The following is a 22,811-nucleotide window of genomic DNA, read 5'->3' as shown; positions in this document are numbered from 1 at the left end:
CCGGGTGCGGTGGCTCACGCCTGTAATCCCAGCACTTTGGGTGGCCTAGGCTGGTGGATCACCTAAGATCAGGAGTTTGAGACCAGCCTGACCAATATGGTGAAACCTTGTTTCTACTAAAAATATGAAAATTAGCCAGGCGTGGTAGCACAGGCCTGTAATTCTAGCTACTCGGGAGGCTGAGACAGGAGAATTGCCTGAACCCAGGAGGCGGAGGTTGCAGTGAGCCGAGATCGCATCACTGCCCTCCAGCCTGGGCGACAGAGCGAGACTCCGTCTCAAAAAAAAATAAACAAAAAAACTTACTAGCTCTAAACAATGAACATTTTATCGCTTGGAATCTGAGAGTGACTTAGCTGGATGGTTCTGGTTCACAGTCTTCTCATGAGGTTATAGTCTAACTGTTGGCAAGGGACCTCAGTTCTCTCAAGGCTCTACTAGGGCTGAAGGATTTGCTTCCAAGCTCACTCACATGGCTGTTGGCAGAGCTCATTTCCTCATAAAGCTGTTGGACTTAGAGTCTCAGTCCCTTTTCACATGGGCCTCTCTGCATGCCCATCAGCATCCTTAGGACATGATAGTTGGCTTCCCGTTGAGTAAGTGATCTGAGAGGGGTGGGGAGAGTCAGAAAGAGAGCCCAAGATGAAAGCCACAGTCTTGTATAACCTAATCGCAGAAGTGGCAACCTATTGCTTCTGCCGTGTGCGATCAGTTATACAGACCAGCCTGGTGCAGTGTGAGAAGTGCTACACCGTGGTGTGCATTAATAGGAGGCTGGGTAATTGGGAGTCATCTTGGGAGTCTGGTTAGTTACCACAGATGACTACTGGCCTTCTGAAACGTTTTTTTCCTAGCGTTGTATGATGCTAAAGTCAGGAATAGTATTCTCAGACTGATATTTCCCCTGAACTCATTAAGAGGATGTTTTTACTTTGATTTCAAAGGAAGAGCATTCAGGAACCATAAGGGAAAGTGAGGTATAGGTCCCTGAGAGTATATTTTGGTGTATTTTATGTCAGTATGCTGAAAATGAGTGTTACTTAAATTCAAGATACAGCATTAAGGAGGAGAGCTTCTTTCCAAAGTGAGTTTATAGTTAGTTTTCTTAGGGTTCAGCGTTATGATATATTATTTGCTGATAAGGGATAGTAGTCAAGGCACAGCTACAGTTTCAGCTGTGCCTGAAAGTTTTAAGTAGCTAAAAGCAAAGGAACATTTCTTCCCTAGCTCAATTAATCTGTTTGCATCTTCAGGAGAATGAAAAGTCCTGAAATTCAAAGGTATCTTCTGAATAGAGAAACACAGGATTGACTTTAGTAAATGAGATGAGTATCTGCACCATCTGTGTTGTAGTGGCCCTTCAGTGAACGCATGGGCTTTAGGCATACACTGCCCTGGCTCTGATGCTTACTTGCTGTGCAATCTTGGGTAACTTGCATACTTTCTCTAAGCCCCCTTCCATTTGTAACATGAGGTTGATGTATTTACCTTGTAGAGTTTGGGGGTAGAAGCAGCATAATAATTAATATAAAGTGCTTAGTATATTACCTGGCCTGCAGTAGAACTCAGTGAATGATATTTTTGGTTTCATTAATAGTAGCCTTCTGTATTAATAATTTTCTGAATAAACTCAGTTCAAGTACCAAACCCCTTCCTGAGGCACTTGTAGATCTTGGCTGAGAGTAGTGCCTCCTCTCTTTTGGATGAAACTCAGTACAGGAAAAATAATAGATTTCATAGGCCATATTTTGTTTTTCCATTTAAAATGAAAATAGGTTTGCATCTTATAAAATTTAGAGTGCTGTTCTAATGAGAAGGTTGTCAGTGAGGAAATTACTACTATTAACCTCTAAAATAATATTTAGACACTGATTTGGTACCCTACAAGTAGCTTTCTAATCTTTCATCGTTTGCATTTGTGTATTGCTTTAGAGTTCACAAAGTGGGGTCACATGCCTCATACTATCACATCCTCAATAATCCATCTACATTTTACATGTAGGGAAATAGCACTAAAGAGTTGAAGTGACATGCCACAAGGCCGTATAAGGGCAGGCAACAGAGGTGTCTAGAACAAGTTCATTCTATTTATGTAACGTTTACTGAATGTCTGATATGTGCCAGGTGCTATGTTAGGCATTGGGGACATGGAGATGAGCAAGATATTTTTTTTCCCTGGCCAGATCATTCTCTTCCATGGTTACCGGATCTTCTTTCTGCCCCGGTTAGGCAAGGAAGGGTGAACTGTACAACTCTTGAGTAGGTTCACTTCTACCAGTTTGTCTGAAGGTCTGGCTGCCTTCTGATTGTTTCTGGATCTGGAGTCTTCAGATCATTTGAGGCCCTGGCCCAGCCCTGGCAAGGAAGTGGTATTGTTGCTTCTATGGGATGTTGACTGCTGCATCCAGCTAACGTGCACAGGCTCCTCTCTTCTCAAGTAGTTTCCCTAAACAGCATGCCCTACCTCTTCCAGCCCTCTGCTTTGTTCATCACCGTAGATCAGGGTTCTCAACTTAGGCACTACTGGCATTTTGGGCCAGATAATTCTCTGTTGTAGGGCTGTGCTGTGCATTGCAGGATGTTGAGCAGCATCCCTGGCCTCCACTCACTAAATATCACCAACTCCTCCTTCTCTGCTTCAAGTCACGAATATCAAAAATGTTTTTGGATATTGCCAAATTGGGAGGGGGGCTGCAAAATTGTCTCTAGTTGAGAACCGTAGTTCTTGATGTTTCTGGTACTGAGATTGGGTCTTTACTTTATTGACTCTGCTTTTACCAAAAGTATGAGTTTCAAATTACGGAACATAATACAACCAAAACACTGATCTATAGATAGAATATACAAATATAAAAAAAGAATATAGAATAAAAACCTATTGATCTATAGTTTTAAAACTGAGAATTTTTGCTAGTTTGAAAACCATACCCTTTAATTGTACCTTGAAAGGCAAACAGTTCGTCTTCAGAACTTGGAAAGAAAAGCAGTTGAGATGAAAGCATTTTCAAGTCAGTACCAAGTTTACAGTGTTTAGCTAACAGTGGACAAGAGGGTTCCATAGTGTTTTATTAGGCTTGATTCCTATGATAATATACCTGTCAGAAAGTAGATGCCATGTCCAATCATCTGGCTTACCTAGGGTGCCTCTGCTTTCAAAGAGGCTCTGGTGGGAAGGTTAGATAGAGAGATGTGAAAAAACAAGGAAAGCAAAATGTTACTTGCAGAATTTAAGTGATGAAGAATTTCCTAGTAAAATGTTGGGAGCAAAAGCCTTTGGAGCTGCAGGTGAAGATGACTTTCTTTACACTAACTCTGTTGTTTCAGTTGGATGTGGTTCAGTTGCTTTTCTAGCAGTGTTATAAAAATTAGGTAATACAGTTGGAGGCCTACCTTACACTAAGTACATAAGAGAATAAAATGAAAGAATCTATAAAGAAATAGGGTTTGGGCTGGGTGCGGTGGCTCACGCCTGTAATCTCAGCACTTTGGGAGGCCATGGTGGGCGGATCATGAGGTCAGGAGTTCAAGACCAGCCTGACCAACATGGTGAAACCCCGTTTCTACTAAAAATACAAAAATTAGCTGAGTGTGGTGGTGCACGCCTGTAATCCCAGCTACTCGGGAGGCTGAGGCAGGAGAATTGCTTGAACCTGGGTGGTGGAGGTTATAGTGAGCCAAGATCGTACCACTGCACTCCAGCCTGGGCAACGAGTGAAACTCCATCTCAAAAAAAAAAAAGGGGTTTGTTCCATTATGGCACATGTATACCTGTGTAACCTGCACATTCTGCGCATGTATCCCAGAACTTTAAAAAAAAAAAAAAGGATTTGTTTGTTGACTATTTCTGTGACAGATCTTTTGCATCTGGTATTCAGAGACAAGCTTGAGTGAGGAAAGCATTACTCCTTAATTTATTTGGCATTTTTAAGATTTAGTGTTGGAAGGACGTTTGGAAATGTTGCAAAATACAAAATATTTTCAGATTTTTAATCCAGGAATATAGATTGGGATTTTGCCAAGCCTGTGTTTTCTACAGCATGGTGAAAATGCTTCTTCCTTGCTTTGGTTTCTTGCATCTTCTAGAGTAGGTGAAAAAAAAATTTTTTACTATCTTGGAAGGAAATACTCCCAATCAAAGAAATAGCTAATACTGTAGAGGATTGAGAAGTTTTTCTTGAACCAGATAAATCAAATTTAGAAGCACACCATCAGAAGAAACAAAATCAACTGTGAGCAATAGCTCAGAAAATGAAACTGGGCAGAATTTCATGGGACAAAAGTTATATTTCAATGAGTTCAAATGAAGTTTGTTTTTATATTTTTGTTTTTAACTTTAGTTCCTTTTTTCAGAATGAGTTTTGTGTATCTGCTCGATATGAAGGACAGTAAATTCAGAAAACAAGTTTTGTCATTTTTTTTTCTTGTTCATGGATTTTTGTTTACTTCTTTGTAAATGGGGGGAAACTTGAAAGATATTAGATGTCTTAAAATTACATAGCTTCATTTGAAACTGATAGTTGGCAATATTTAAGAATAAAATTGTTTGGTAAATTTGTAAATTTGTGTTGTTGAATATACCAAACTAGGTTGAGATTACGTCTTTGAGCTCTAATAGCTTTCTAGTCCTAAACTAACAAAGTGACTTTAGATTTTTTTTAGTACTTTAAAATATAAGTGAAAATTTTAGAATTCTCCTCTTATATTTCATTTGTTTGGGGAGGAAAATAAAACTTTGTAGCTTCCTGATGAAATTTACCTATCTGGTTGGCTAACAAGTTGGAATGAAATTAGGGAAGCTTGAAAACCAAAATAAGTGTACAGTGCTTTGTTTTTGACTGGAGCTGATGAGTTCTCTTGTGTTTTACTCTTTTTACAGTGAAACCAGCAGTGTGTGTAGCAGCAGTGACACTGGGCTCTTTACCAATGATGAAGGGCGACAAGGTAATGTCGATCCTAGCTTTGGGACATTGGTTCCGTGTTTATGGAAATATTTGAATAATCATAGGAGTGACTCATGGAGAATATGGTGACTGTCTATGGCAGTGGTTCTCAAACTTTAAGGCATATGTGAGCCACCTAGGGAACTGTTAAAACCGCACAGTCCTGAGCTCCTAGAAATCAAATAGGTCTAGAGTTGGCCCCTGGAATCTGCATTTTTCACAAGCACCTGAAGTGATTCTTATGCCACTAGATCAGACTTGGGAATCATTGGTCTAGGTGGTCAGAGTGTCGAGCCTGGGACATTGGGAAGTTTCTTTTTATTAGAATAAAGAAATAGGTTCATGTGTTACTGTCTTTTTTTAGGTGTTAAGATGTTATTTTCATATAGAGAAAATCTTGTCACTTTTGTAGCCTTATTTATAAATGATTATAGTGTTCTAGGTGAATATATTATATAAAACATCATCTTCCTCAAAGTAAAACTCCTGGAGTATAGAGTCCTGTGAATAAGACTGGTATAGTTAATTACCAGTTCTTTATTTTTACTACCTAAACACTAATTTAAAACTTTGCCTATATATAAGGGTATTTTAGAAAATGTTTGTCCTCTAGACTTGTGTGGGGCCACATGCCAATAAAAATTTTACGTAGCCTTTTTGGACTGTGGTTTTCTTAATCTACATAAAGGACTTAGGGATTTCTAAAGTCTCTTCTAGCTCCGAAGTCCAATAATTTTTCTCCATAGGTTAAGCAATTAAAGGACAGACATAGTGGCTACATGTCTAGGTTGATCCAAGTAGCCTCCCCAGTAACTGAAGAGATACTGGGGCTGTAAGACTTAGCATCCAAGTCCTGATTTTTGGAGAAGGACTGTGGGTACAGCATCTTGTTCATGCCTCAAAGTTGTAGGCGTAGAGGCAGTTTATCCTCCTGGAGTTGTTGAGCTTCCTACTGTAATGGAGGTTGTTGTGAGTACATTTCTATCTTTTAGATTCTGAGGGAATTAGGTGTCATTAGAGATTATGTGTGTGTGTGTACAGGTAGGCTCTAACTAGAGTTTTGATTTTATTATACCAGGAAAGTCTGATGAGTTTCCATGAATGAGTTATATATACTATTCAGAGTTACCAATATTTGCTCTTTTTCTTTGCTTTTCTACAGTGCTAAGAATATCAAAATGCACTTCTTAAAGGTTATGATGCATAATTATAGAGATGGAAGAAAGTGTGGACCTGTTACAGCAGATTAAGTTTTTGGGCCTTTGGAAAGCCTTTTCACTGATAAGGATTCCTTACTTTATCATGAGAGATTATAGAATGTTCTGTAGACCCAGCTTTCCTCTCTTTCTCTGCTTCAGCTTCACACATTCTGGTGACATTGATGCTTAGCGTTCTCAACGTAAAGCTATGGGATTTCTTGCTTCTCTGCCTTTGTTTATGCTGGTCTTTCTGCCTGAAATCTCATCCTCATCTTCCTTGAATGACTGGTCATCTACCAAGACACAGTTTTCCTTTTGCCCCTGCAAGGGCATATTTATGAACTATATCAGTGGGTCTTCTTGGTTTCAATTTCTTGTTGGGGTTGGCCTATAGGAGGCATCAACAGAAGACCAAAGGGAGGGAGGTGAGTGATATTGGATATATTAGTCAAGTATTTATTGTGGTAATGCTGCTTAACAGCCCCTAAATTTTAGTGGCTTATCACAGTTTACCATACTCATTTCTTGCTATGGGGCTGTGGGTTGCCTATGGTTCCACTGATCTTGCCTGGGCTCCACTGGTCTCCAGGCTTCAAGTTAGGTTTACATCTACTCAGTGTATTGTATTTTGGGACCTAGGGTGGAGGAGCAATGATGATAGGCGGCATGGACTTCGTATGGCAGAGGATGTAAATGCCAGGTGACCAGGCTAGACCACAAGTACATATTTAAAGCCTTTGCTTGAATCATAATCTGTTAATTTTCCACTACATAAAGCAAGTCATATGACCAAGCCCAGTGTCGGTAGGATGAGTAAGTGTGCTCTTCCTAAAAGGGAAGATACTGTGGAATCCAATGGCAAAGAGCAAAAGTCATGGATGAATGATTCTACTATAGAGAGGACTTGGAAATGCTAATGCAGTCCACCACATTAGATTATTGCTTTCCCTGACACCTTTTCTGTTGGATTGCTGGTTGGCAGTGGTTGTGTTCCTCTGCTGAGGGCCACCACTCTTGTTTGGCAGCCGTTTTTTTTTTTTTGCAGTTTTTACATTTATTTAAACAGAAAATGTGCACACAAGCTGTCTACTCATTTTCTTCGCTGCGCAGCCTGGCATTGGGGTTGGTGACTCTGATGGCCAGTTGGGCAGCTCTTTCCACGATGGCTTTGCGGTTCTTGGAGGAAACATTGTGAGCGATCTCGGCACAGTAGGATTTGTTGCACATCAGCAGCACTTCCAACTCCTTGACGTTGTGGACCAGGAACTTCCGGAAGCCACTGGGCAGCATGTACTTTGTTTTTTTGTTGCTTCCATAACCAATGTTGGGCATCAAGATCTGGCCCTCGAATCTTCTACGAACCCTGTTGTCAATGCCTCTGGGTTTCCGCCAGTTAGGCTTAATTTTGACATACTGGTCTGACTGGTGCCGGATGAACTTCTTGGTTCTCTTTTTGACGATCTTGGGCTTCACAAGGGGTCTGAGGGCGGCCATGATGCCGAGGAGGAGATGGCTGCCACCTTCGTAGGCAGCGCCGAGGAAGAGAGAGCGCAGCCTTCTTTTATAACTGCAGTTCTTTGGGTTCTGATAACCATTCTTTCCCTTGCCACTCCAAGTCTAGGAATGGTAAGGGCCTCCTGCTGTGCTGGCTCCACTTGATGTGTTTCACTATCCCCTTGTGGGGTTCCTCGTTAGTACTGTCTCCACCTTTGTGAATAGTCACTTCATTACATCTCTGCAATGACCCCATTTAAATGTGCCATGTGTTTGCTGAGGGGGTTCTGGCCAATAGCCCTTTCTCCTCTGTTCTCTGTGGCTCCTTGTATTATACTTACTGTTTCTTTTACTACTCACTAAATTATGTTATTGTTGGTAGGTATGAGTCTTTTCCCTTGAAGCTTTTCAAGGCAGGACTTATTATGTGCAACCGCAATACCTAGCATGTTCCTGGCATATGGTAATTGTTTAATAAATAATTATTGATAATCCAATTAATGGGAAAACTCTCCTTTTTTTTCCCCCAAACAAAATCGAACATAGATTCTCAGATTGTAAAACAACTAAGCATATTTGGTTTAAAGCAAAATTCTAGAGGAGCCAGAGGTCAGGAGCCCGATCCACCCAGCTTCTTGCTTATTCCCTGGCAGCGCTCTTTTAAGGAGCTCCTCTATCAGGCATCTTACTGAACCCTGACTGAAGACTACTGGTCTATGTGATCTCACAACGTTCCTTCTAGTTCAGGGAGTCCCTTTTTGTATTATTAAAAATCTTGAATGACTGCTTGAGAACCAAAAAAATTCCATTATAGTTTGCCATTTGTCGTCAGAAAACATGGCCTAATTAAATATACTATTTCAATAAATGGCCTAAGGAATGCTTATGAATAAGAAAAGAATTAATATATTGAAGTACAGAGAAACTAGTTATTATACACTAATGCCTGTATTCAGTTCATCTATGTATCTGGTTTTGTGAGATGCTTTTAGAGTAGTGGTTCTCAAAACATGGTCCCCAGGCCAGCTTAGCATCATAAGGGAACTTGTTAGAAATACACATTTTTGGTCTTGCCCAGACTAGAATCAGAAACTCTGGAGTAAGGGCTCGGTGGTCCATGTTTTAACAAGCCCTCCTGGTGCTTCTGATGCATGCTCAAAGTTGAGAACTGCTGTAAGAGAGACAGCTGTTTGTGATGTGTTTTTATAAGGGAACACTTTGAGTCACTTTCTTAGTTGTAATATCTGCTGCTTTTCACCAGAATGCAGTTTTCATTGCCCATTTTGGAGATCTCCACAGTGATTTAAGAGTTATTATCCTGGGTGTTAATGACCCATGAATCTCATACTTCATGAGATTGACATGTTCTGAGCAACTTCTCTGGAATCCAGTGTACATTAGAGACTGACTACATTATGAACTCTTTAGATATTCTTGTAATAATTTCCTTCAATTTTGTTATTTTGAAAGGGGTATGTGGTGGCAGACATAAAATTATCTATTCTTTGTTGGCAGGAATAAACTCTACTGGAAACTGAGATACTATCACTGTAGCCAGTAGAAAGAAGTTTGTACCAACAGCCCGGATATATGGCTCTGGTTGTGACTTTGCTGTTAATTAACAATATGGCCTTGGGAAAATGGTATAACTTATTGAAAAGCCTTAAGGAATTATGTTATTTGTTGCTCTGTTTTTTTTTTTTTCCCCAGTAGCTTGGATTGCTAGTGTCAAGATGATTTCTGTCCCATTAATGAGATACCAAGGATAAAATGAAGTATGGACATATATTCTGTATTCACCATTTATGATAAAGGCAAATATAGCAAGAAATCCCTCAGGAATAGCTAGCTTTGAACTGAGAAACATTTATAGGTTTTGAACCTCCAAGTTTATACCACTGAGAATGGTATAGGGGAGGCAGTTTGTTTTTGTAATAAAGATCTCAGGCTTTTGAGTTAGTCAGGCTTTGGGTTCAGATCCTGGCTTCATTGTTTACTAAATTGACCTTGACTTCTCTAGGCTTTAGTTGCCTTGTTTGTAAGTTGGAGTTAGTGTAGGGCTTGGAAGAGGAGTGACATATTTACAGATTTTTAGCATGGATCCTGGTAGGTTGTAAGGGTTTGGTAAGTGGTAGCTTTATTTATTTATTTTTAACTATTAAAGCGGTCCAGTCTAACACAGTATGACATTTATGTGAAACCAGGTTGATGTTCCAGTTTTCATTGTAATATGAGTCAAGAAGGACCAGAACAATTTCTTTTTTGTGTGCCTTGATTTATTTAAAAGTATAATCAGCCTGTAATTCCAGCACTTTGGGAGGCTGAGGTGGGAGGATTGCTTGAGCCCAGGAGTTCAAGACCAGTCTGGGCAACATAAGGAGACCCAGTTTCTGCAAAGAAAAAAAAAAAAGAAAAAAAAAAGGCCGGGCACGGTGGCTCACGCCTGTAATCCCAGCACTTTGGGAGGCCGAGGCGGGCGGATCAGTTGAGGTCAGGAGTCCAAGACCAGCGTGGCCAACATGGCAAAACCCCGTCTCTACTAAAAAAATACAAAAATTAGCCAGGCATGGTGGCGGGCGCCTGTAATGCCAGCTACTCAGGAGGCTGAGTCAGGGAGAATTGCTTGAACCTGGGAGGGGAGGTGGAGGTTACAGTGAGCCAAGATCACACCACTGCACTCCAGCCTAGGCAACAGAACAAGAATCCATCTCAAAAAAAAAAAATAGCCAGGCATAGTGGTATGAGCCTGTGGTTCCAGCCACTCGGGAGGCTGGGATGGGAGGATTGCCTGAACATGTGATTATGCCACTGCATTCCAGCCTGGGTTACAGAGCAAGACTCTGTCTCAAAAAGGAAAAAAAAAAGGATGATCAAAACTATAGCACTAAGAAATCATCCCTCCCATTTGTTTTTCTCAGACCTTGTTTAAAATTCTAGCTTATGGTATGATCTCTTTACTTTAGGTGATGATGAACAGAGTGATTGGTTCTATGAAGGAGAATGTGTCCCAGGATTCACTGTCCCTAATCTTCTGCCCAAGTGGGCTCCTGATCATTGTTCTGAAGTAGAAAGGATGGATTCTGGATTGGATAAATTTTCAGATTCCACATTCCTTTTACCTTCTCGGCCAGCTCAAAGAGGTGAGTTCTAAGGAGACCAAGAACTTAATGCTTTTATGGTTCTCCTTGGGCAGAGCAATCAGCCCCTAGCAAGCATACTCATGCCTTCAATCACACATTAACTATCTGAATTTTGGAGCTAGCTCAAGAATTTTCTAGAGGATTCAAAGTAAGTCTCAAAGCTTAAGGTTCTCTCCGTTCCTTCCTAAACTAATCCACGGAAACTCTTGGGACATATATATTAGCAGGAGATTCCTTCAGCTTGCCATTGCCGTTTGTGCCAGATTTAGTGACAGCTGCTTATCCTGATGTGAAACTGATAGGTTATTGAGTATCGGATTTTGGAAGAGAACAGATTTCAATAAGAACATTCACATACATATTCTTATTTTCAGTAAGAGTATTCACATATAATGGTGTTTTTAAAATGGATGCTTTTAAAATAATTTAAATAGTTTTATTTTAATGACCCTATTATTGGGGACTTTAACACAAATATGTTTCCTTTTCCCTTTGCTTTTTCTTCAATTATGATGTAGCAAAGTGGGTGGAAAGAACCTTGGACAGAGAGATGGAAATGTGGTGTTAATACTCTGGTACTGTCTACCAAGCTCTGTGATAGTCACTTCATTTTCCTGGGATGACAAGGTCATCACTTACAATATGTGACATTGGACAAAACCATTTCTTAGCACTATAAATTTATGATTCTAGGGTTGCCAGTAACCCATGATCAACCAGTTAATCAGTTGCCAAGAATTTGTTGAACATCTGTGGGTGATCAGAATCACACTACAAGATGTAAACTCGTATTATGTAGGATTTTGTCATAGTGAATTTTGTTTTGTCATGGTGAATTTTTGTCATGGTGAACCAGCAGTTGGTTCTTGGTAAAGACTGGCTGAGGCACACATTGCTTTATTGAACATTTTGATGAACATTTCTAAAAGTTTCTAATGGACCGCTTAAAATATATACAAATAAGCAAGAATAGTAAGAAGAAACTTAAAATGGCCTATAATCTCATATCCAGAGACAATCTCATTAATAACATTTTGGTGTGGTTTCCTCCAGTTGTTCTTTCCTTGTGTAGAACACATGCAGCAGTGAGAAAAATTGGGTTATCCGACGAGTGCTATTTTCCCCATTATGTCATGAATTAGAATGTTTTTGACATAGAAACTAACATTTAATTTTAAATTAAAAATTGTTAATAGTACCTTATGTTTGTGTGGTGTTTTCAGTTTATAAAGTCCCTTCTGCTTGCTATTTCATTGGGTCTTCAAAACAGCCCGGTAAAGTAGGACTGAGTGATTATCCCTCTTTTATAGATGGAGGATGCCTAGGTCAAAGGTAAATGGCATGCCTGTGATCATACTGCTAGTGACAAAGACCTGGGAATAATAAATCCTTGGCAAATAGCTCTGTGATGCTAGTTTAAAGGTCAATCTAGTAAGATCCTGGGGGTAAAGCCTTCGGTGTACTAGAAAGATAGGATTGCATATGGATTTTCTGCATTCGGTATCTGAGGCCTGCCTTCTTTTTTTAGGGTACCACGCTCGCTTGAATCGTCTACCTGGGGCGGCAGCTCGATGCCTCAGAAAGGGGCGAAGAAGGCTGGTTGGGAAGGTGATACCTCTCACAGTTAGCTCGGCTCAGTGGGGAGATAATATTCCCTATGGGAGTTGTGTATCCTATTAACAATCAGGTGCTACAGAACTCCCTGAAGTTAATAGAGCCAACTGGAATGTGTTGGGAGTTTACAAGAGTGAACATTATGTAGCATGTGAATGGATATACAAATAAAAGATGAAACGTAATTCATACAGAAGTTCTGACAAAGCAAACACTGTCATTACAGTGTCTATTGCCTATAAACCTACAAACCTGAGCTGTGTCTTTTGTAACTTTTGATTAATGTTATGTTATTATTGTGTAAGTTAAAATACTCTTGGCTTCTTTATGACTCCTCTTGAATTCATGAATGCATCTTTGTTCTTTCCTAACTTTGGTCTTTCATCCTAGAATTCATTAAAAAAAAAAAAAAAACTGTTATTGAGTTTCAAGAGCCCCTCCTTGGCCATGAGGGAGAACTATCTGCTGTTTATTCAGTTCTGCCTTTGCCAGGGATGGTGCTAGGGACTCAGCTCATTTAATCCTTCCAGCAACCTTGTAGAAAAAGGGCAGGCACCTTCAGCAGATGAGGAAAACTTAGGTTCGAAGAAGTTAAGGAATGTTTGACGTTACCCAGATAGGAATGGCGGAATAGAGATTTGAACCCAGGTCTACTTTTATCTTTTTGCATTTTTAATGAATTTTATTTTTTACTCTACTTTGAGATTGAGAAAAAATTAAGACAGGAGCTCATCTTCAGTCAGAGAAGATGGTGGTAGGCCAAGAATAAGGAAGGGAGAGGCATTGAGAGCATTAATTTGTTTGTTCACTTGGTAAGCATTTAGAATGCCTGCTAGGTGGCACAATATGTGCCACAGTCTGGCTTCCCTTAAGGGGATACTGTTTTATAGTCTGACCAGGAAACAGTTTTCTGGAGTTTTAGGCATGCAAAAGAAATGAGGCTGTTTATTTCCAGACGAGCCCAAGATTCATATTTCTTTTTATCTTTAAATTCAAGTTCAAATCTTTTTTTTTTTTTTTGAGATGGAATCTCCCTCTGTGACCTAGGCTGGAATGCAATGGTGCGATCTTGGCTCACTGTAACTTCCTGCCTTCCAGGTTCAAGCGATTCTCCTGTCTCAGCCTCCCAAGTAGCTGGGATTACAGGTGCCCACCACCATGCCTGGCTAATTTTTTTGTATTTTTAGTACAGACGGGGTTTTACCACGTTGGCCAGGCTGGTCTCAAACCCCTGACCTCAGGTGATCCACCTGCCTCGGCCTCCCAAAGTGCTGGGATTACAGGCATGAGCCACTGTGCCTGGCCTCAAGTTAAAATCTTGAATTAGAAGACATTTGATTATTGGAAGACTGATACCTTTCAAATTACTCATTTTACAGACAAAACACTGCTTTTGCTGTTTCAGGAGCTTATTGTTAACAGGGATAGCTAGCAGAATAGCAGTACATGGGGTGGAAGAAGGAGAGGTTTTACTTTTATTGTTTAGGCTTGACAGATAATGTTCCCCCTGCCACCTATGTTACTTTCTTTCAGCTCTTATAAAATGAGAGCCATCCACTTCCATGGAAACAAGTCACTTTATCTTGAAGGTTTCCTTTTAGCTTGCCTGGAAGGGAATGAGGGCCTATTGGATGTGCCTTTAATGATTTCAAATGGATAGGATAATATTTACTTGTTTAATTCATCTTCATCACCTTAAAGGGATATTTATCATTTCTAGAAGAGGTCACTGCTCTGCTCCCCTTCTTCCCCCTCCCCCATCTCTCTTCTGCTTTTCTAAATTGTAATCATAAATAATGAGTTTCATTCACAGCTCCCTGCCAGCGAGCTGCTAATTACACAAAGTACTGCTTGTAATTTACACAGTAATAAACTGTAAATTTAAACATTACGGCACTTTAAGTTAATAATTTGTCTGCTGTAACAAATAGCTCATTTTTCACCCATCTTTTCCCTTGGCCCCTCTACCATGTCTGTGTCTGTGACCAGGAGGCATAGCTATAAGAAATATAGAATGTGAAGAATATAGTATATGAAAACTTCTCATTTAACTCCACTACCGCCCGGACTCTGACCTCAGAGTAATTTTTCTATAGCTAGTTCTGCTGAAATGTGTAGCCTGATGTTTAGCACGGTCCACTCATATAGATGAATACAGGTAATAGCATTTGTCCAGACACAAATGTGTTTGAAGAACAGCCTTGACGTTCTTGGCATTCACGCCCATGACTTGTGTTCTCTCAACACAACAGTTACTCAGATGTGTGTTGGTATGTTTTCCCAGGTGCCATGGTAGGTAAGCATTGTGAATGTACTCAAGTTAAATGAAGAGTGAATTGTCGTTTTCCAATTTTTTGGAAATGGTTGGTTTCTGAACTGTTTGTGGTGTTACGGGTAAGCTTTTACACTATAATCTTGAGAACGCTGAGTTTAGGAATCAGTTTTATACAAATTTCTATTTTTATTTCATGAGATGATGTTTGAGGGACAAAGTACAGAGTAACAATTTTTGCAAGTCACAAAATTCTTTTGTTGTATTTGTATTTAGTCAGCAGATATTTACGTTTTACCAGTGAGGATTTGGTAATGTCCCAAGATAAAGGCTGTTGGGACTATAATCATATAGCTCTAGGGAGCTTGGTGTGTTGGCCTGTTAAAAATTGGCTATTGTTGAATTTTCTAAAAAAGGATTTTTACTCCTATATACTTCAGTAGTTACAGGAGGTATAGTACTTATTAAAATATCATATATGGTGAACAGTGTCTATAAAGTGTTTATGAAGACTTTTGGTCACTAGAGAATAATAAATGTAGGATAACATGTAATACTTTTAAGATGGATTCCAATAAAAAGAAGTATAGTTGCTGTTTTATTTTAAGATTGACTTTTAACATGTGCCTTTTGAAGTTGCCTTAGCTGGCACAGTTATGGGAAAGATTGATATTGTACTTTATATGTTTGTTTCTGTGGTTAGATGATACTCTTGTCTGCCTTGTCTTTTTAGGATACCAGCATAAACACTTTGGGGACTGAGAGGATAAGCCATATCATTAGTGACCCTCGGCAGAAAGAGTAAGTGCTTATGTATTTACTGGCTGTGCTAGTCTGCTCCTTGGAGGAGGAGGCAGAGGGGAGTTTTATGGTGCAACTTAGAAATCAGGCTTCAGAGTTCAAAGAGATCTTAAAGATTTGTACTTTATAACAGTTAAAGATGGCAACATCCTAAACCTGTGACAGTGATTTTCTTTTACTTTCTAGACTAGTTTCATTGTATTTTTTTTATACCTACAGATGCTGCATTAGTAGCCTCCAGTAAAGATGTTTATTTTAAACTAATGTTTCTGTCTCTAAATTTTTTTTTTCCAAAATGGATGATTGCCGCTATCTTCCTATATTCTCTTCCTATTTTTAGACCTTTTCATAGGGAAATATCTTTTTTTTTGAGACAGGGTCTGGCTCTGCCTCCCAGGCTGGAGTGCAGTGGCAGAGTCATGGCTCACTGCAACCTCTGCCACCTAGGCTCAAGCAATCCTCCCACTTTGGCCTCCTGAGTAGTTGGGACTACAGGCGCATGCCACTGCGCCTGTCTAATTTTTGTATTTTTTGTAGAGACAGAGTTTTGCCATGTTGTTCAGGCTGGTTTTGAACCCCTGGGCTCAAGCGATTTGCACGCCTCGGCCTCCCAAAGTGTTGGGATTACAGGTGTGGGCCACTGCGCCCAACTTTTGAAATGTCTTTTTGTTCTAATTACTGTGGTGAGTGCTGTAGGAAGCCTGTATGTAGCTACAGGAAAATAATTCTGCCAATTCTTGTGACAGCCTTGTCCCCTAAAATGGTTGGTTCTTTCATATATCTTGTATGCATCATGGTCAGTACCCAGTTATGATCCTATACACATCCAACCGGGGCTAATTTTACATAGAAAATAAAGATGTGGGTGTGGTTTATGTCCTTTTTGAGTTGAGGCTCCTGTTGTCACTGCACAGCTGAGCGAGTATTGGTGTCACACTGTAATCTTGGGTTTATTTCTATTGTCCAGTCTTTTTACATTCCATTACAAGCCTTTTTCCTTTGAAGAGGTTTTTTTTTTTTTTTTTTTTTTTAAAACATTCACATACATTTAATCTCTTTCTCCTCCACTGATTGCTTCTTTTCTCTATTCCCTTCTTTGTCTGTACTTCATTATTCCAACATCTTCTTCTCCCTTCTGTAATTTTCCTATCACTTTTTTTATTGTTTTCTTTCCTGTTATTCTCTCCCTTTCTTTAGTTTCTGGTTACCATCAGCTGGGAAAAAACGAAATCAGGTAAGATCATTTTTCTTTGTCATCTTTATTTTATCATTTGGTTTCCTTTTCTTTAGAAAGAATAAAGCGTTGGCTTCTGATTTTCCTCACATTTCTGCTTGTGCACATGAGGTAAGGTTTCCTCTTTCTTGTTATTTTGATTTTCTTGGAGAACTGTTTTCTAAGAGTATCCAATACTTACTGGTAAAAACTGCAGCTAATTCCTCTTTGTAGGTTCAACTGTGATCATTAGTTTCTTGTAGCATATATTTCATAGGAATCCTGTTTTTATTTTAGTTTTGAACTTTGCAGTAAGAAAGCGGAATGAATCTCATTTGCATATGGTTTAGTTCAACATCAGAATCCTGCGTTGAGAAGTACTATGTTGAAGCCTAAACGTATGAAGCAGAAGGTAGAGCTGCTTTGGGTGAAGTGGGGTCAAAGCCTTAGAGCAGTGGTCCCCAACCTTATGTCACCAGGGACCAGTTTTGTGGAAGACAGTTTTTCCATGGACCCGGGTTGGGGGCGTGGTGAGAGGGATGGTTTTGGGATGATTCAAGTGCAATACATTTATTGTGTACTTTATTTCTGTTATTATTACATTGTAATATATAATGAAATAATTATACAACTGATCACAATGTAGCTTGTGTTCCTGCAACTAGACAGTCCCATCTAGTGGGAAACAATGACAGGTCATCAGGCATTAGGCTTTCATAAGGCGTGCACAACCTAGGTCCCTCTCATGCTCAGTTCACAGTAGGGTTTGCACTCCTGTAAGAATCTAATGTGGCTGTTGATCTGACAGGAGGTAGAGCTCAGGCGGTAATGCCCACGATGGGGAGCAGCTGCTTGCTGACAGCTGACCTCCTGCTGTGCGGCCCCGGGGTTGGGGACCCCTGCCTTAGAACCTCTCCTTCTTAGTCTTTTCCCTAGCTACCCCCTGAGGGGACCCTTGGCATATTTAGGCCCATGTGGAGGGCTCACAGTTTAAAAATTAACTCACAGTGGTTATCGATATGTTTCTTTATGTGTGAAGCTTTGTGATTTTTTTGGAGGATTGCTTTATCTTGGTGATTAGTTGTAAAATAGATGAACACTGACAGGTGAAAAGTTGTAGGCTTCCTGTTTGTTGTTGTTGTTGTTGTTGTTTTTAACGACTTAGTAGCTTATTGAGTTGATACACATGATCCACATTTTAGACTTGGAATCTTCATTATGAATTCGCTGTTTCAAAATGAACTAGAGTGGTAGAAGACATAACTGGTGTATATGTATGAGATGATTTTAGATGGCATACGGACGCACAATTTTTAAGTTATGTATTATAGTATACATTGGAAAAGATGTAATTAGGCTATCAAGCCTGTTATTTCACGGAAATATAGTAAGGACAAAGCTGAGCAAAAATACTTGATATGAGGAAAAATAATAAGTAAACAGTAGTACAGGTTGTAGGCAGATAAGGAAAGTCATGAAGGTGGTATGTGAGAGACTGCAGTTTGGAGAACACTAAGCTAGAGCACTAATCATGTTTGCCTCAGAGGATCTAAAGGCAGAAGGGGACCTGTGGCAGTCACCTGGTCCAGATCTGTTATTTGCAAATGATGAACTAGAGATCTATAAAGTTCAAACTATTTGCCCAAAGTCATACAGCTAATAGAATCAAGATTGGAACCTCTGTGGCAGATAGAACAGTTGCTTAGTTTGTATTCTCATAAAACACGTTTGAAGTTATCATTCTGGGTTCTTCCAGTCTTTGTATGTCAGAGGATATTAAGTTCTAAACTTTTTGGAGAGGACTGTATGTTGTGGGAAAAGTCCAAAGAAAGCTAGCAAACATAAAGTGAAGGATCTTATTTGATCCTCACAGCCAACTTTTGAAGTTAAATAGATGTTTTGCAGATGAGAAACTGAAATTATACTCTGAAAGCAATATTTCATTTAACCCTCATAATAACCCTGTAAAATAGGTAGGGCAGGCCTGGCGCAGTGGCTCATGCTTGTAATCCTAGCACTTTGGGAGGCTGAGGCAGGTGGATCACCTGAGGTCAGGGGTTCAAGACCAGCCTGGCCAATATGGCGAAACCCTGTCTCTACTAAAAATACAAAAAAAAAAAAAAAAATAGCTGGGTGTGGTGGCGGGCGCCTGTAATCCCAGCTACTTGGGAGGCTGAGGCAGGAGAATTGCTTGAACTCGGGAGGTGGAGGTTGCAGTGAGCTGAGATCACACCACTGCACTCTAGCCTAGGTGATGGAGTGACACTCTGTCTCAAAAAAAAAAAAAAAAATGATAAGACAGATAGTGATATATTCATTTAACAGATAAGGATAGTAAAGCTCAGAGGTTATGTAATTTTTAACACCCAGTATCTCAGTGGTAGATTGGAACTAAAAGGTGTTCTAATTCTTAGTCTAGTTCTCTTTCCACAATACTATGCTGCTGTTATGTGCCAACCAGTTATTCTTGGAAACATTTGCCAGGATAAGGAAATGAAAAGGTAATTTCATGCTAATCTTCTTGGGAACAAGGGCTGATACATAGTTGTTAATCAGCAGGCACAAGTTCCTGTTACATCATGTGGTAAAAACTGTCTTCTGCCATTTAAGTGACTATTGTATGTCAGAAGTTTTTGAAAAAATTGTTGTTTAATAAGGAATAGCTTTTTTTTTTTGAGGTGTGCTAGATCAGGTTTGGTACATTCACAGGCACACTATTAAATATGTGTGACTTTACTGAACAGTGTCTGTGTTTGGTATAACAAAAGAGTTGGATAGTCAAAGGGGAAAAGTAATCAAAGTGTAGGTTACCCTTTAGGATCAGGTCCATTTCATGTAAGCCTTACTAAAATAGTCTTATTCATTCCTGCAGTTCAATCCCCTGTCTCCCCTTTACTCCCTGGATGTTCTTGCCGATGCTTCTCACCGAAGGTGTTCACCAGCACACTGCTCTGCCAGGTAATTGTCTTTTAGTAGCTGTTATTTGCTTCTGGACAATACTATGTTCCTTTCTATTACACCTCAAATTGTAAAGTATGTTTGTGTACAGTATCCAATTTGATCCTGACAATCTTTTGAGGTGAATAGATGTTTTACAGATGTAGAAACTGAGGCAGAGCAGTGAAGTATCTTCCTGTGGTCCAAGGCTAGTATGTGATTAAGTCTCAACTTTGACCTAAGTCTTCTGGCTCATATTTCATTTTATTTCTCCTGCTAAAAGCCCCATCTTCAAAGAACATTATTAATGTTCCTTGCCATGACCCTGCAAAACCCTGCATAATCTGACTTCTCCCTACATGTACAGCCTCCTTTCGTATAATTTTCTCCCTCTGTGGGGGAGAGATCCAGCAGTACCAGGGACCTCTGTTTTGTTCTTCAAAAATTGCAGCAGTCCTTTCCTGCCTCTGAACCTTTGCACTTCTTCCCTTTGACTGGAAAACTGTCTTTGAGCTGCTGCTTGTCTCAGCTTAGGTGCCACCTCGTCAAGGAGGACCACTCAGACCATCCTGTCTAAGGGGCCACCTCCAGCACTTCCTGCTCATTATGTGTTTGTTTCCTTTATGGCTCTATCACAGTCTGAATTGAATTTGCTTATTAGTTTATTTTAGTTGGTTTGGTTTTTCTTTTTTCTTTTTTTTCTTTTTCACTTATACTTAGCCTTTTATACAATATGCCTAATTGAAAGATCACTTCCCTTAACGTATTACATGGTTTGCAACCCAAGAACAACCATATACTACTCTTGAAAAAGAGTTCTGAAATACCTCGTTACTCTTTTACCCTTTCTACTTGTAGGGAGGGTCTCTGTGTTGGTGAGAAAGGGAAGCTCAGACTCTTTATCCTTGTTACCACAATTGTGCTTTTGTCCCTCTTTTAGTTTCCATTTTGAGAGTAAACAGTGATGCTTTCAAAGTAAAATAACACACATTAAATAATAACACACACAGCAGATGGTGTGATTGGCATTCTGGTAGAGGCAGTGGTATTCTAGATGTCATACCCAGGGCAGTAGATACCAAGTGGGTTGCATATGTGAAGATTTTTTTGGAAAGGGGAAGAAAATTTTTAAACTTACATTTATTTATAGCTGATCCTTCAAATTTTTTTGTTTTAAATTATACATATGTGTCTAGTAGCACATATTTATATTTTATATATATGTACTACATACATAATGTTTTTTTCAGATTTTTTACTCATGAGGGTGCACCTCAATAAAGCTTGGCAACCACTGCTCCATGGGAAATGATCAGAGCAAATGACTTCTATGCAATTTTTAGAAAATGTGAATGATGACATACTGAGCTCTCAGGGCAACTGGTCACTCCTTTGTAATAGTTTCTCCCCAGCAAGGGGTTAGTGAAGATGGAACTGTCTAGCTCCAGTGGGGCAGACTGATGAGACTGGATTCGGAACTGGGCAGTAGGCTTTGCAAAGAGTGGATCGTTTAGCAAAAGCCTGGCACCAAGGAGGAGTGTGAAGGAGTAGTGGCAGGGAAGAGACAGGTGAATGACTCTACTAAAAACTGTTTCCAATGGAAATTGTATCTTTTTCTTGTCCCATTTTATTTGTAGTAGGGAAACATTTCTTTCAAAGCATCTGGGCAGCATTGGAAATTTCACACGCATCATTAGCATGGTGTGTGTGTGTGTGTGGCGACTATGTTATCATTAGTGGTATGATTTTATTTTGCAAAGAGAGAAGTGTTTCCTGTTTTATCACAGCTTTCCCCGAGGAGGGCTGGTGTATTAATTTGCTGTATTGCCTCCTGGCTGTTCCCAGGCTGTTTTTCCTCTTCATCATGGAATTTTTAATGGCCCTACTACCTCTTGGGAAGCATGTGAGGAAGAGTTCCTCAGGGAGTGCTTCCCTTTTTTCAGATGCCTATAATTACTCTCCTTTAAGAGCACAAAGAGTTTGATAATCATGCCTGAACTATGAAGGTTCCCTCCTGTCGTTACTGAGCTGAGGCTGCTTCTTGCCTGGACACTGCCAATTCCATTCTCCCAAGCAAGAGCAAGGGCTTTTCAGCAGTTTCCTCCCTGCCAGAACCATATGCCCTTCTGGTTCTCAGAATAGGTGGGTGCGGGGGGCATTGGGAGGATGGTGCATGACCTAAAATCCTCTCTTGTTTAGTATTTCATTGCTATAAACAAATAAATAATTGGACCATAATCTTAAAATAACATTTTATTGATGTATCGTTTTAATACAGCCCAGATGACAGGTGCAGTGGATGGGAGGGAGAGTTTTGTGGTCTTTGTACCATGTAATAGATTTGTGGATTTCAGGCCGGGCGCGGTGGCTCACGCCTGTAATCCCAGGACTTCGGGAGGCCGAGGCAGGTGAATCACAAGGTCAGGAGATAGAGACCATCCTGGCTAACACAGTGAAACCCCGCCTCTACTAAAAAAAATACAAAAAATTAGCTGGGTGTGGTGGTGGGCGCCTGTAGTCCCAGCTGTTCGGGAGGCTGAGGCAGGAGAATGGCATGAACCCAGGAGGCGGAGGTTGCAGTGAGCCAAGATCACGCCACTGCACTCCAGCCTGGGCGACAGAGCAAGACTCTGTCTCAAAAAAAAAAAAAAAAAAAAAAAAAAAAAAAAAAAAAAAAAAAAAAAAAAAAAAAAAAAAAAAGATTTGTGGATTTCAGGAAGAGCACTCTGGAAATAGTTAACTTGGTGGTTTTCAACCCTGGCTGCAAGTTGGAATCACCTAAGAAGCTTTAGGGAAATACATCCATGCTGGGCCCCACTTCCAGAGATTCTGATTTAATTGGTCTGGGATGAGGCCTAGACATTGGCATTATTTTAAAGCTCCCTAGGTGATTAGTATGCAGCCAGGGTTAAGAACTGTTGTCCTAAATGCATATGGTTTTGTGACTGGTGCTTTGTAATTTGCTTAATAGGGACTCCCCTTTCATAATTGGCGCGAACTCTGTACTTTGGTATGGTATGCACCATTCCTTACGGGAGGTTGACCTCTGGACTTCTCTTAGCTTTGCAGGTAGAGAAGAGTGTTAGTATCTGTACAGTGCCCAGCACATAGTTCTTAATAAATGGATCAGGGGCAGAGTTTTGTCAGGTGGATATATGGATAGTTGGATTGTTGGCTGGGCGTGTAGGTGAAATCCATAAG

At 40.0% G+C, this 22,811-nt stretch overlaps 2 protein-coding genes across 7 annotated transcripts in view; one reads left to right on the top strand and one right to left on the bottom strand.

The window, feature by feature from the left end:
* Positions 1 to 22,811, top strand: part of GPATCH2L (G-patch domain containing 2 like) — a 74,734-nt gene that overhangs the window by 10,404 nt on the left and 41,519 nt on the right. For all 6 annotated transcript variants that reach the window (XR_009210178.1, XR_009210177.1, XR_009210179.1 and 3 more), the window contains exons 3-8: positions 4,877 to 4,941; positions 10,597 to 10,773; positions 12,302 to 12,381; positions 15,393 to 15,460; positions 16,751 to 16,805; positions 19,546 to 19,631. Coding sequence is in view for 3 of the 6 variants with exons in the window: in XM_032135059.2 (XP_031990950.1) it covers positions 4,877 to 4,941; positions 10,597 to 10,773; positions 12,302 to 12,381; positions 15,393 to 15,460; positions 16,751 to 16,805; positions 19,546 to 19,631 (531 nt within the window). In the remaining 3 variants the exon portion in view is untranslated. The remainder of the gene's footprint in view (positions 1 to 4,876; positions 4,942 to 10,596; positions 10,774 to 12,301; positions 12,382 to 15,392; positions 15,461 to 16,750; positions 16,806 to 19,545; positions 19,632 to 22,811) is intronic.
* Positions 7,157 to 7,680, bottom strand: LOC116456322 (large ribosomal subunit protein eL32-like). Its single transcript, XM_032753767.2, has one exon. The coding sequence runs from the start codon at positions 7,631 to 7,633 to the stop codon at positions 7,226 to 7,228; it is 408 nt and encodes a 135-aa protein (XP_032609658.1). The 5' UTR covers positions 7,634 to 7,680; the 3' UTR covers positions 7,157 to 7,225.

This window comes from Hylobates moloch, unplaced genomic scaffold (genome assembly GCF_009828535.3).
Source record: "Hylobates moloch isolate HMO894 unplaced genomic scaffold, HMol_V3 SCAFFOLD_16, whole genome shotgun sequence".
Lineage (NCBI taxonomy): Eukaryota > Metazoa > Chordata > Mammalia > Primates > Hylobatidae > Hylobates > Hylobates moloch.
Note: the sequence above shows the minus strand (reverse complement) of the source record. Positions and strands in the feature narration are given on the sequence as shown.

Excerpts from the sequence above, each read along its gene's own strand:
- LOC116456322 (XM_032753767.2), bottom strand. The coding sequence starts at position 7,633 with ATGGCCGCCCTCAGACCCCTTGTGAAGCCCAAGATCGTCAAAAAGAGA.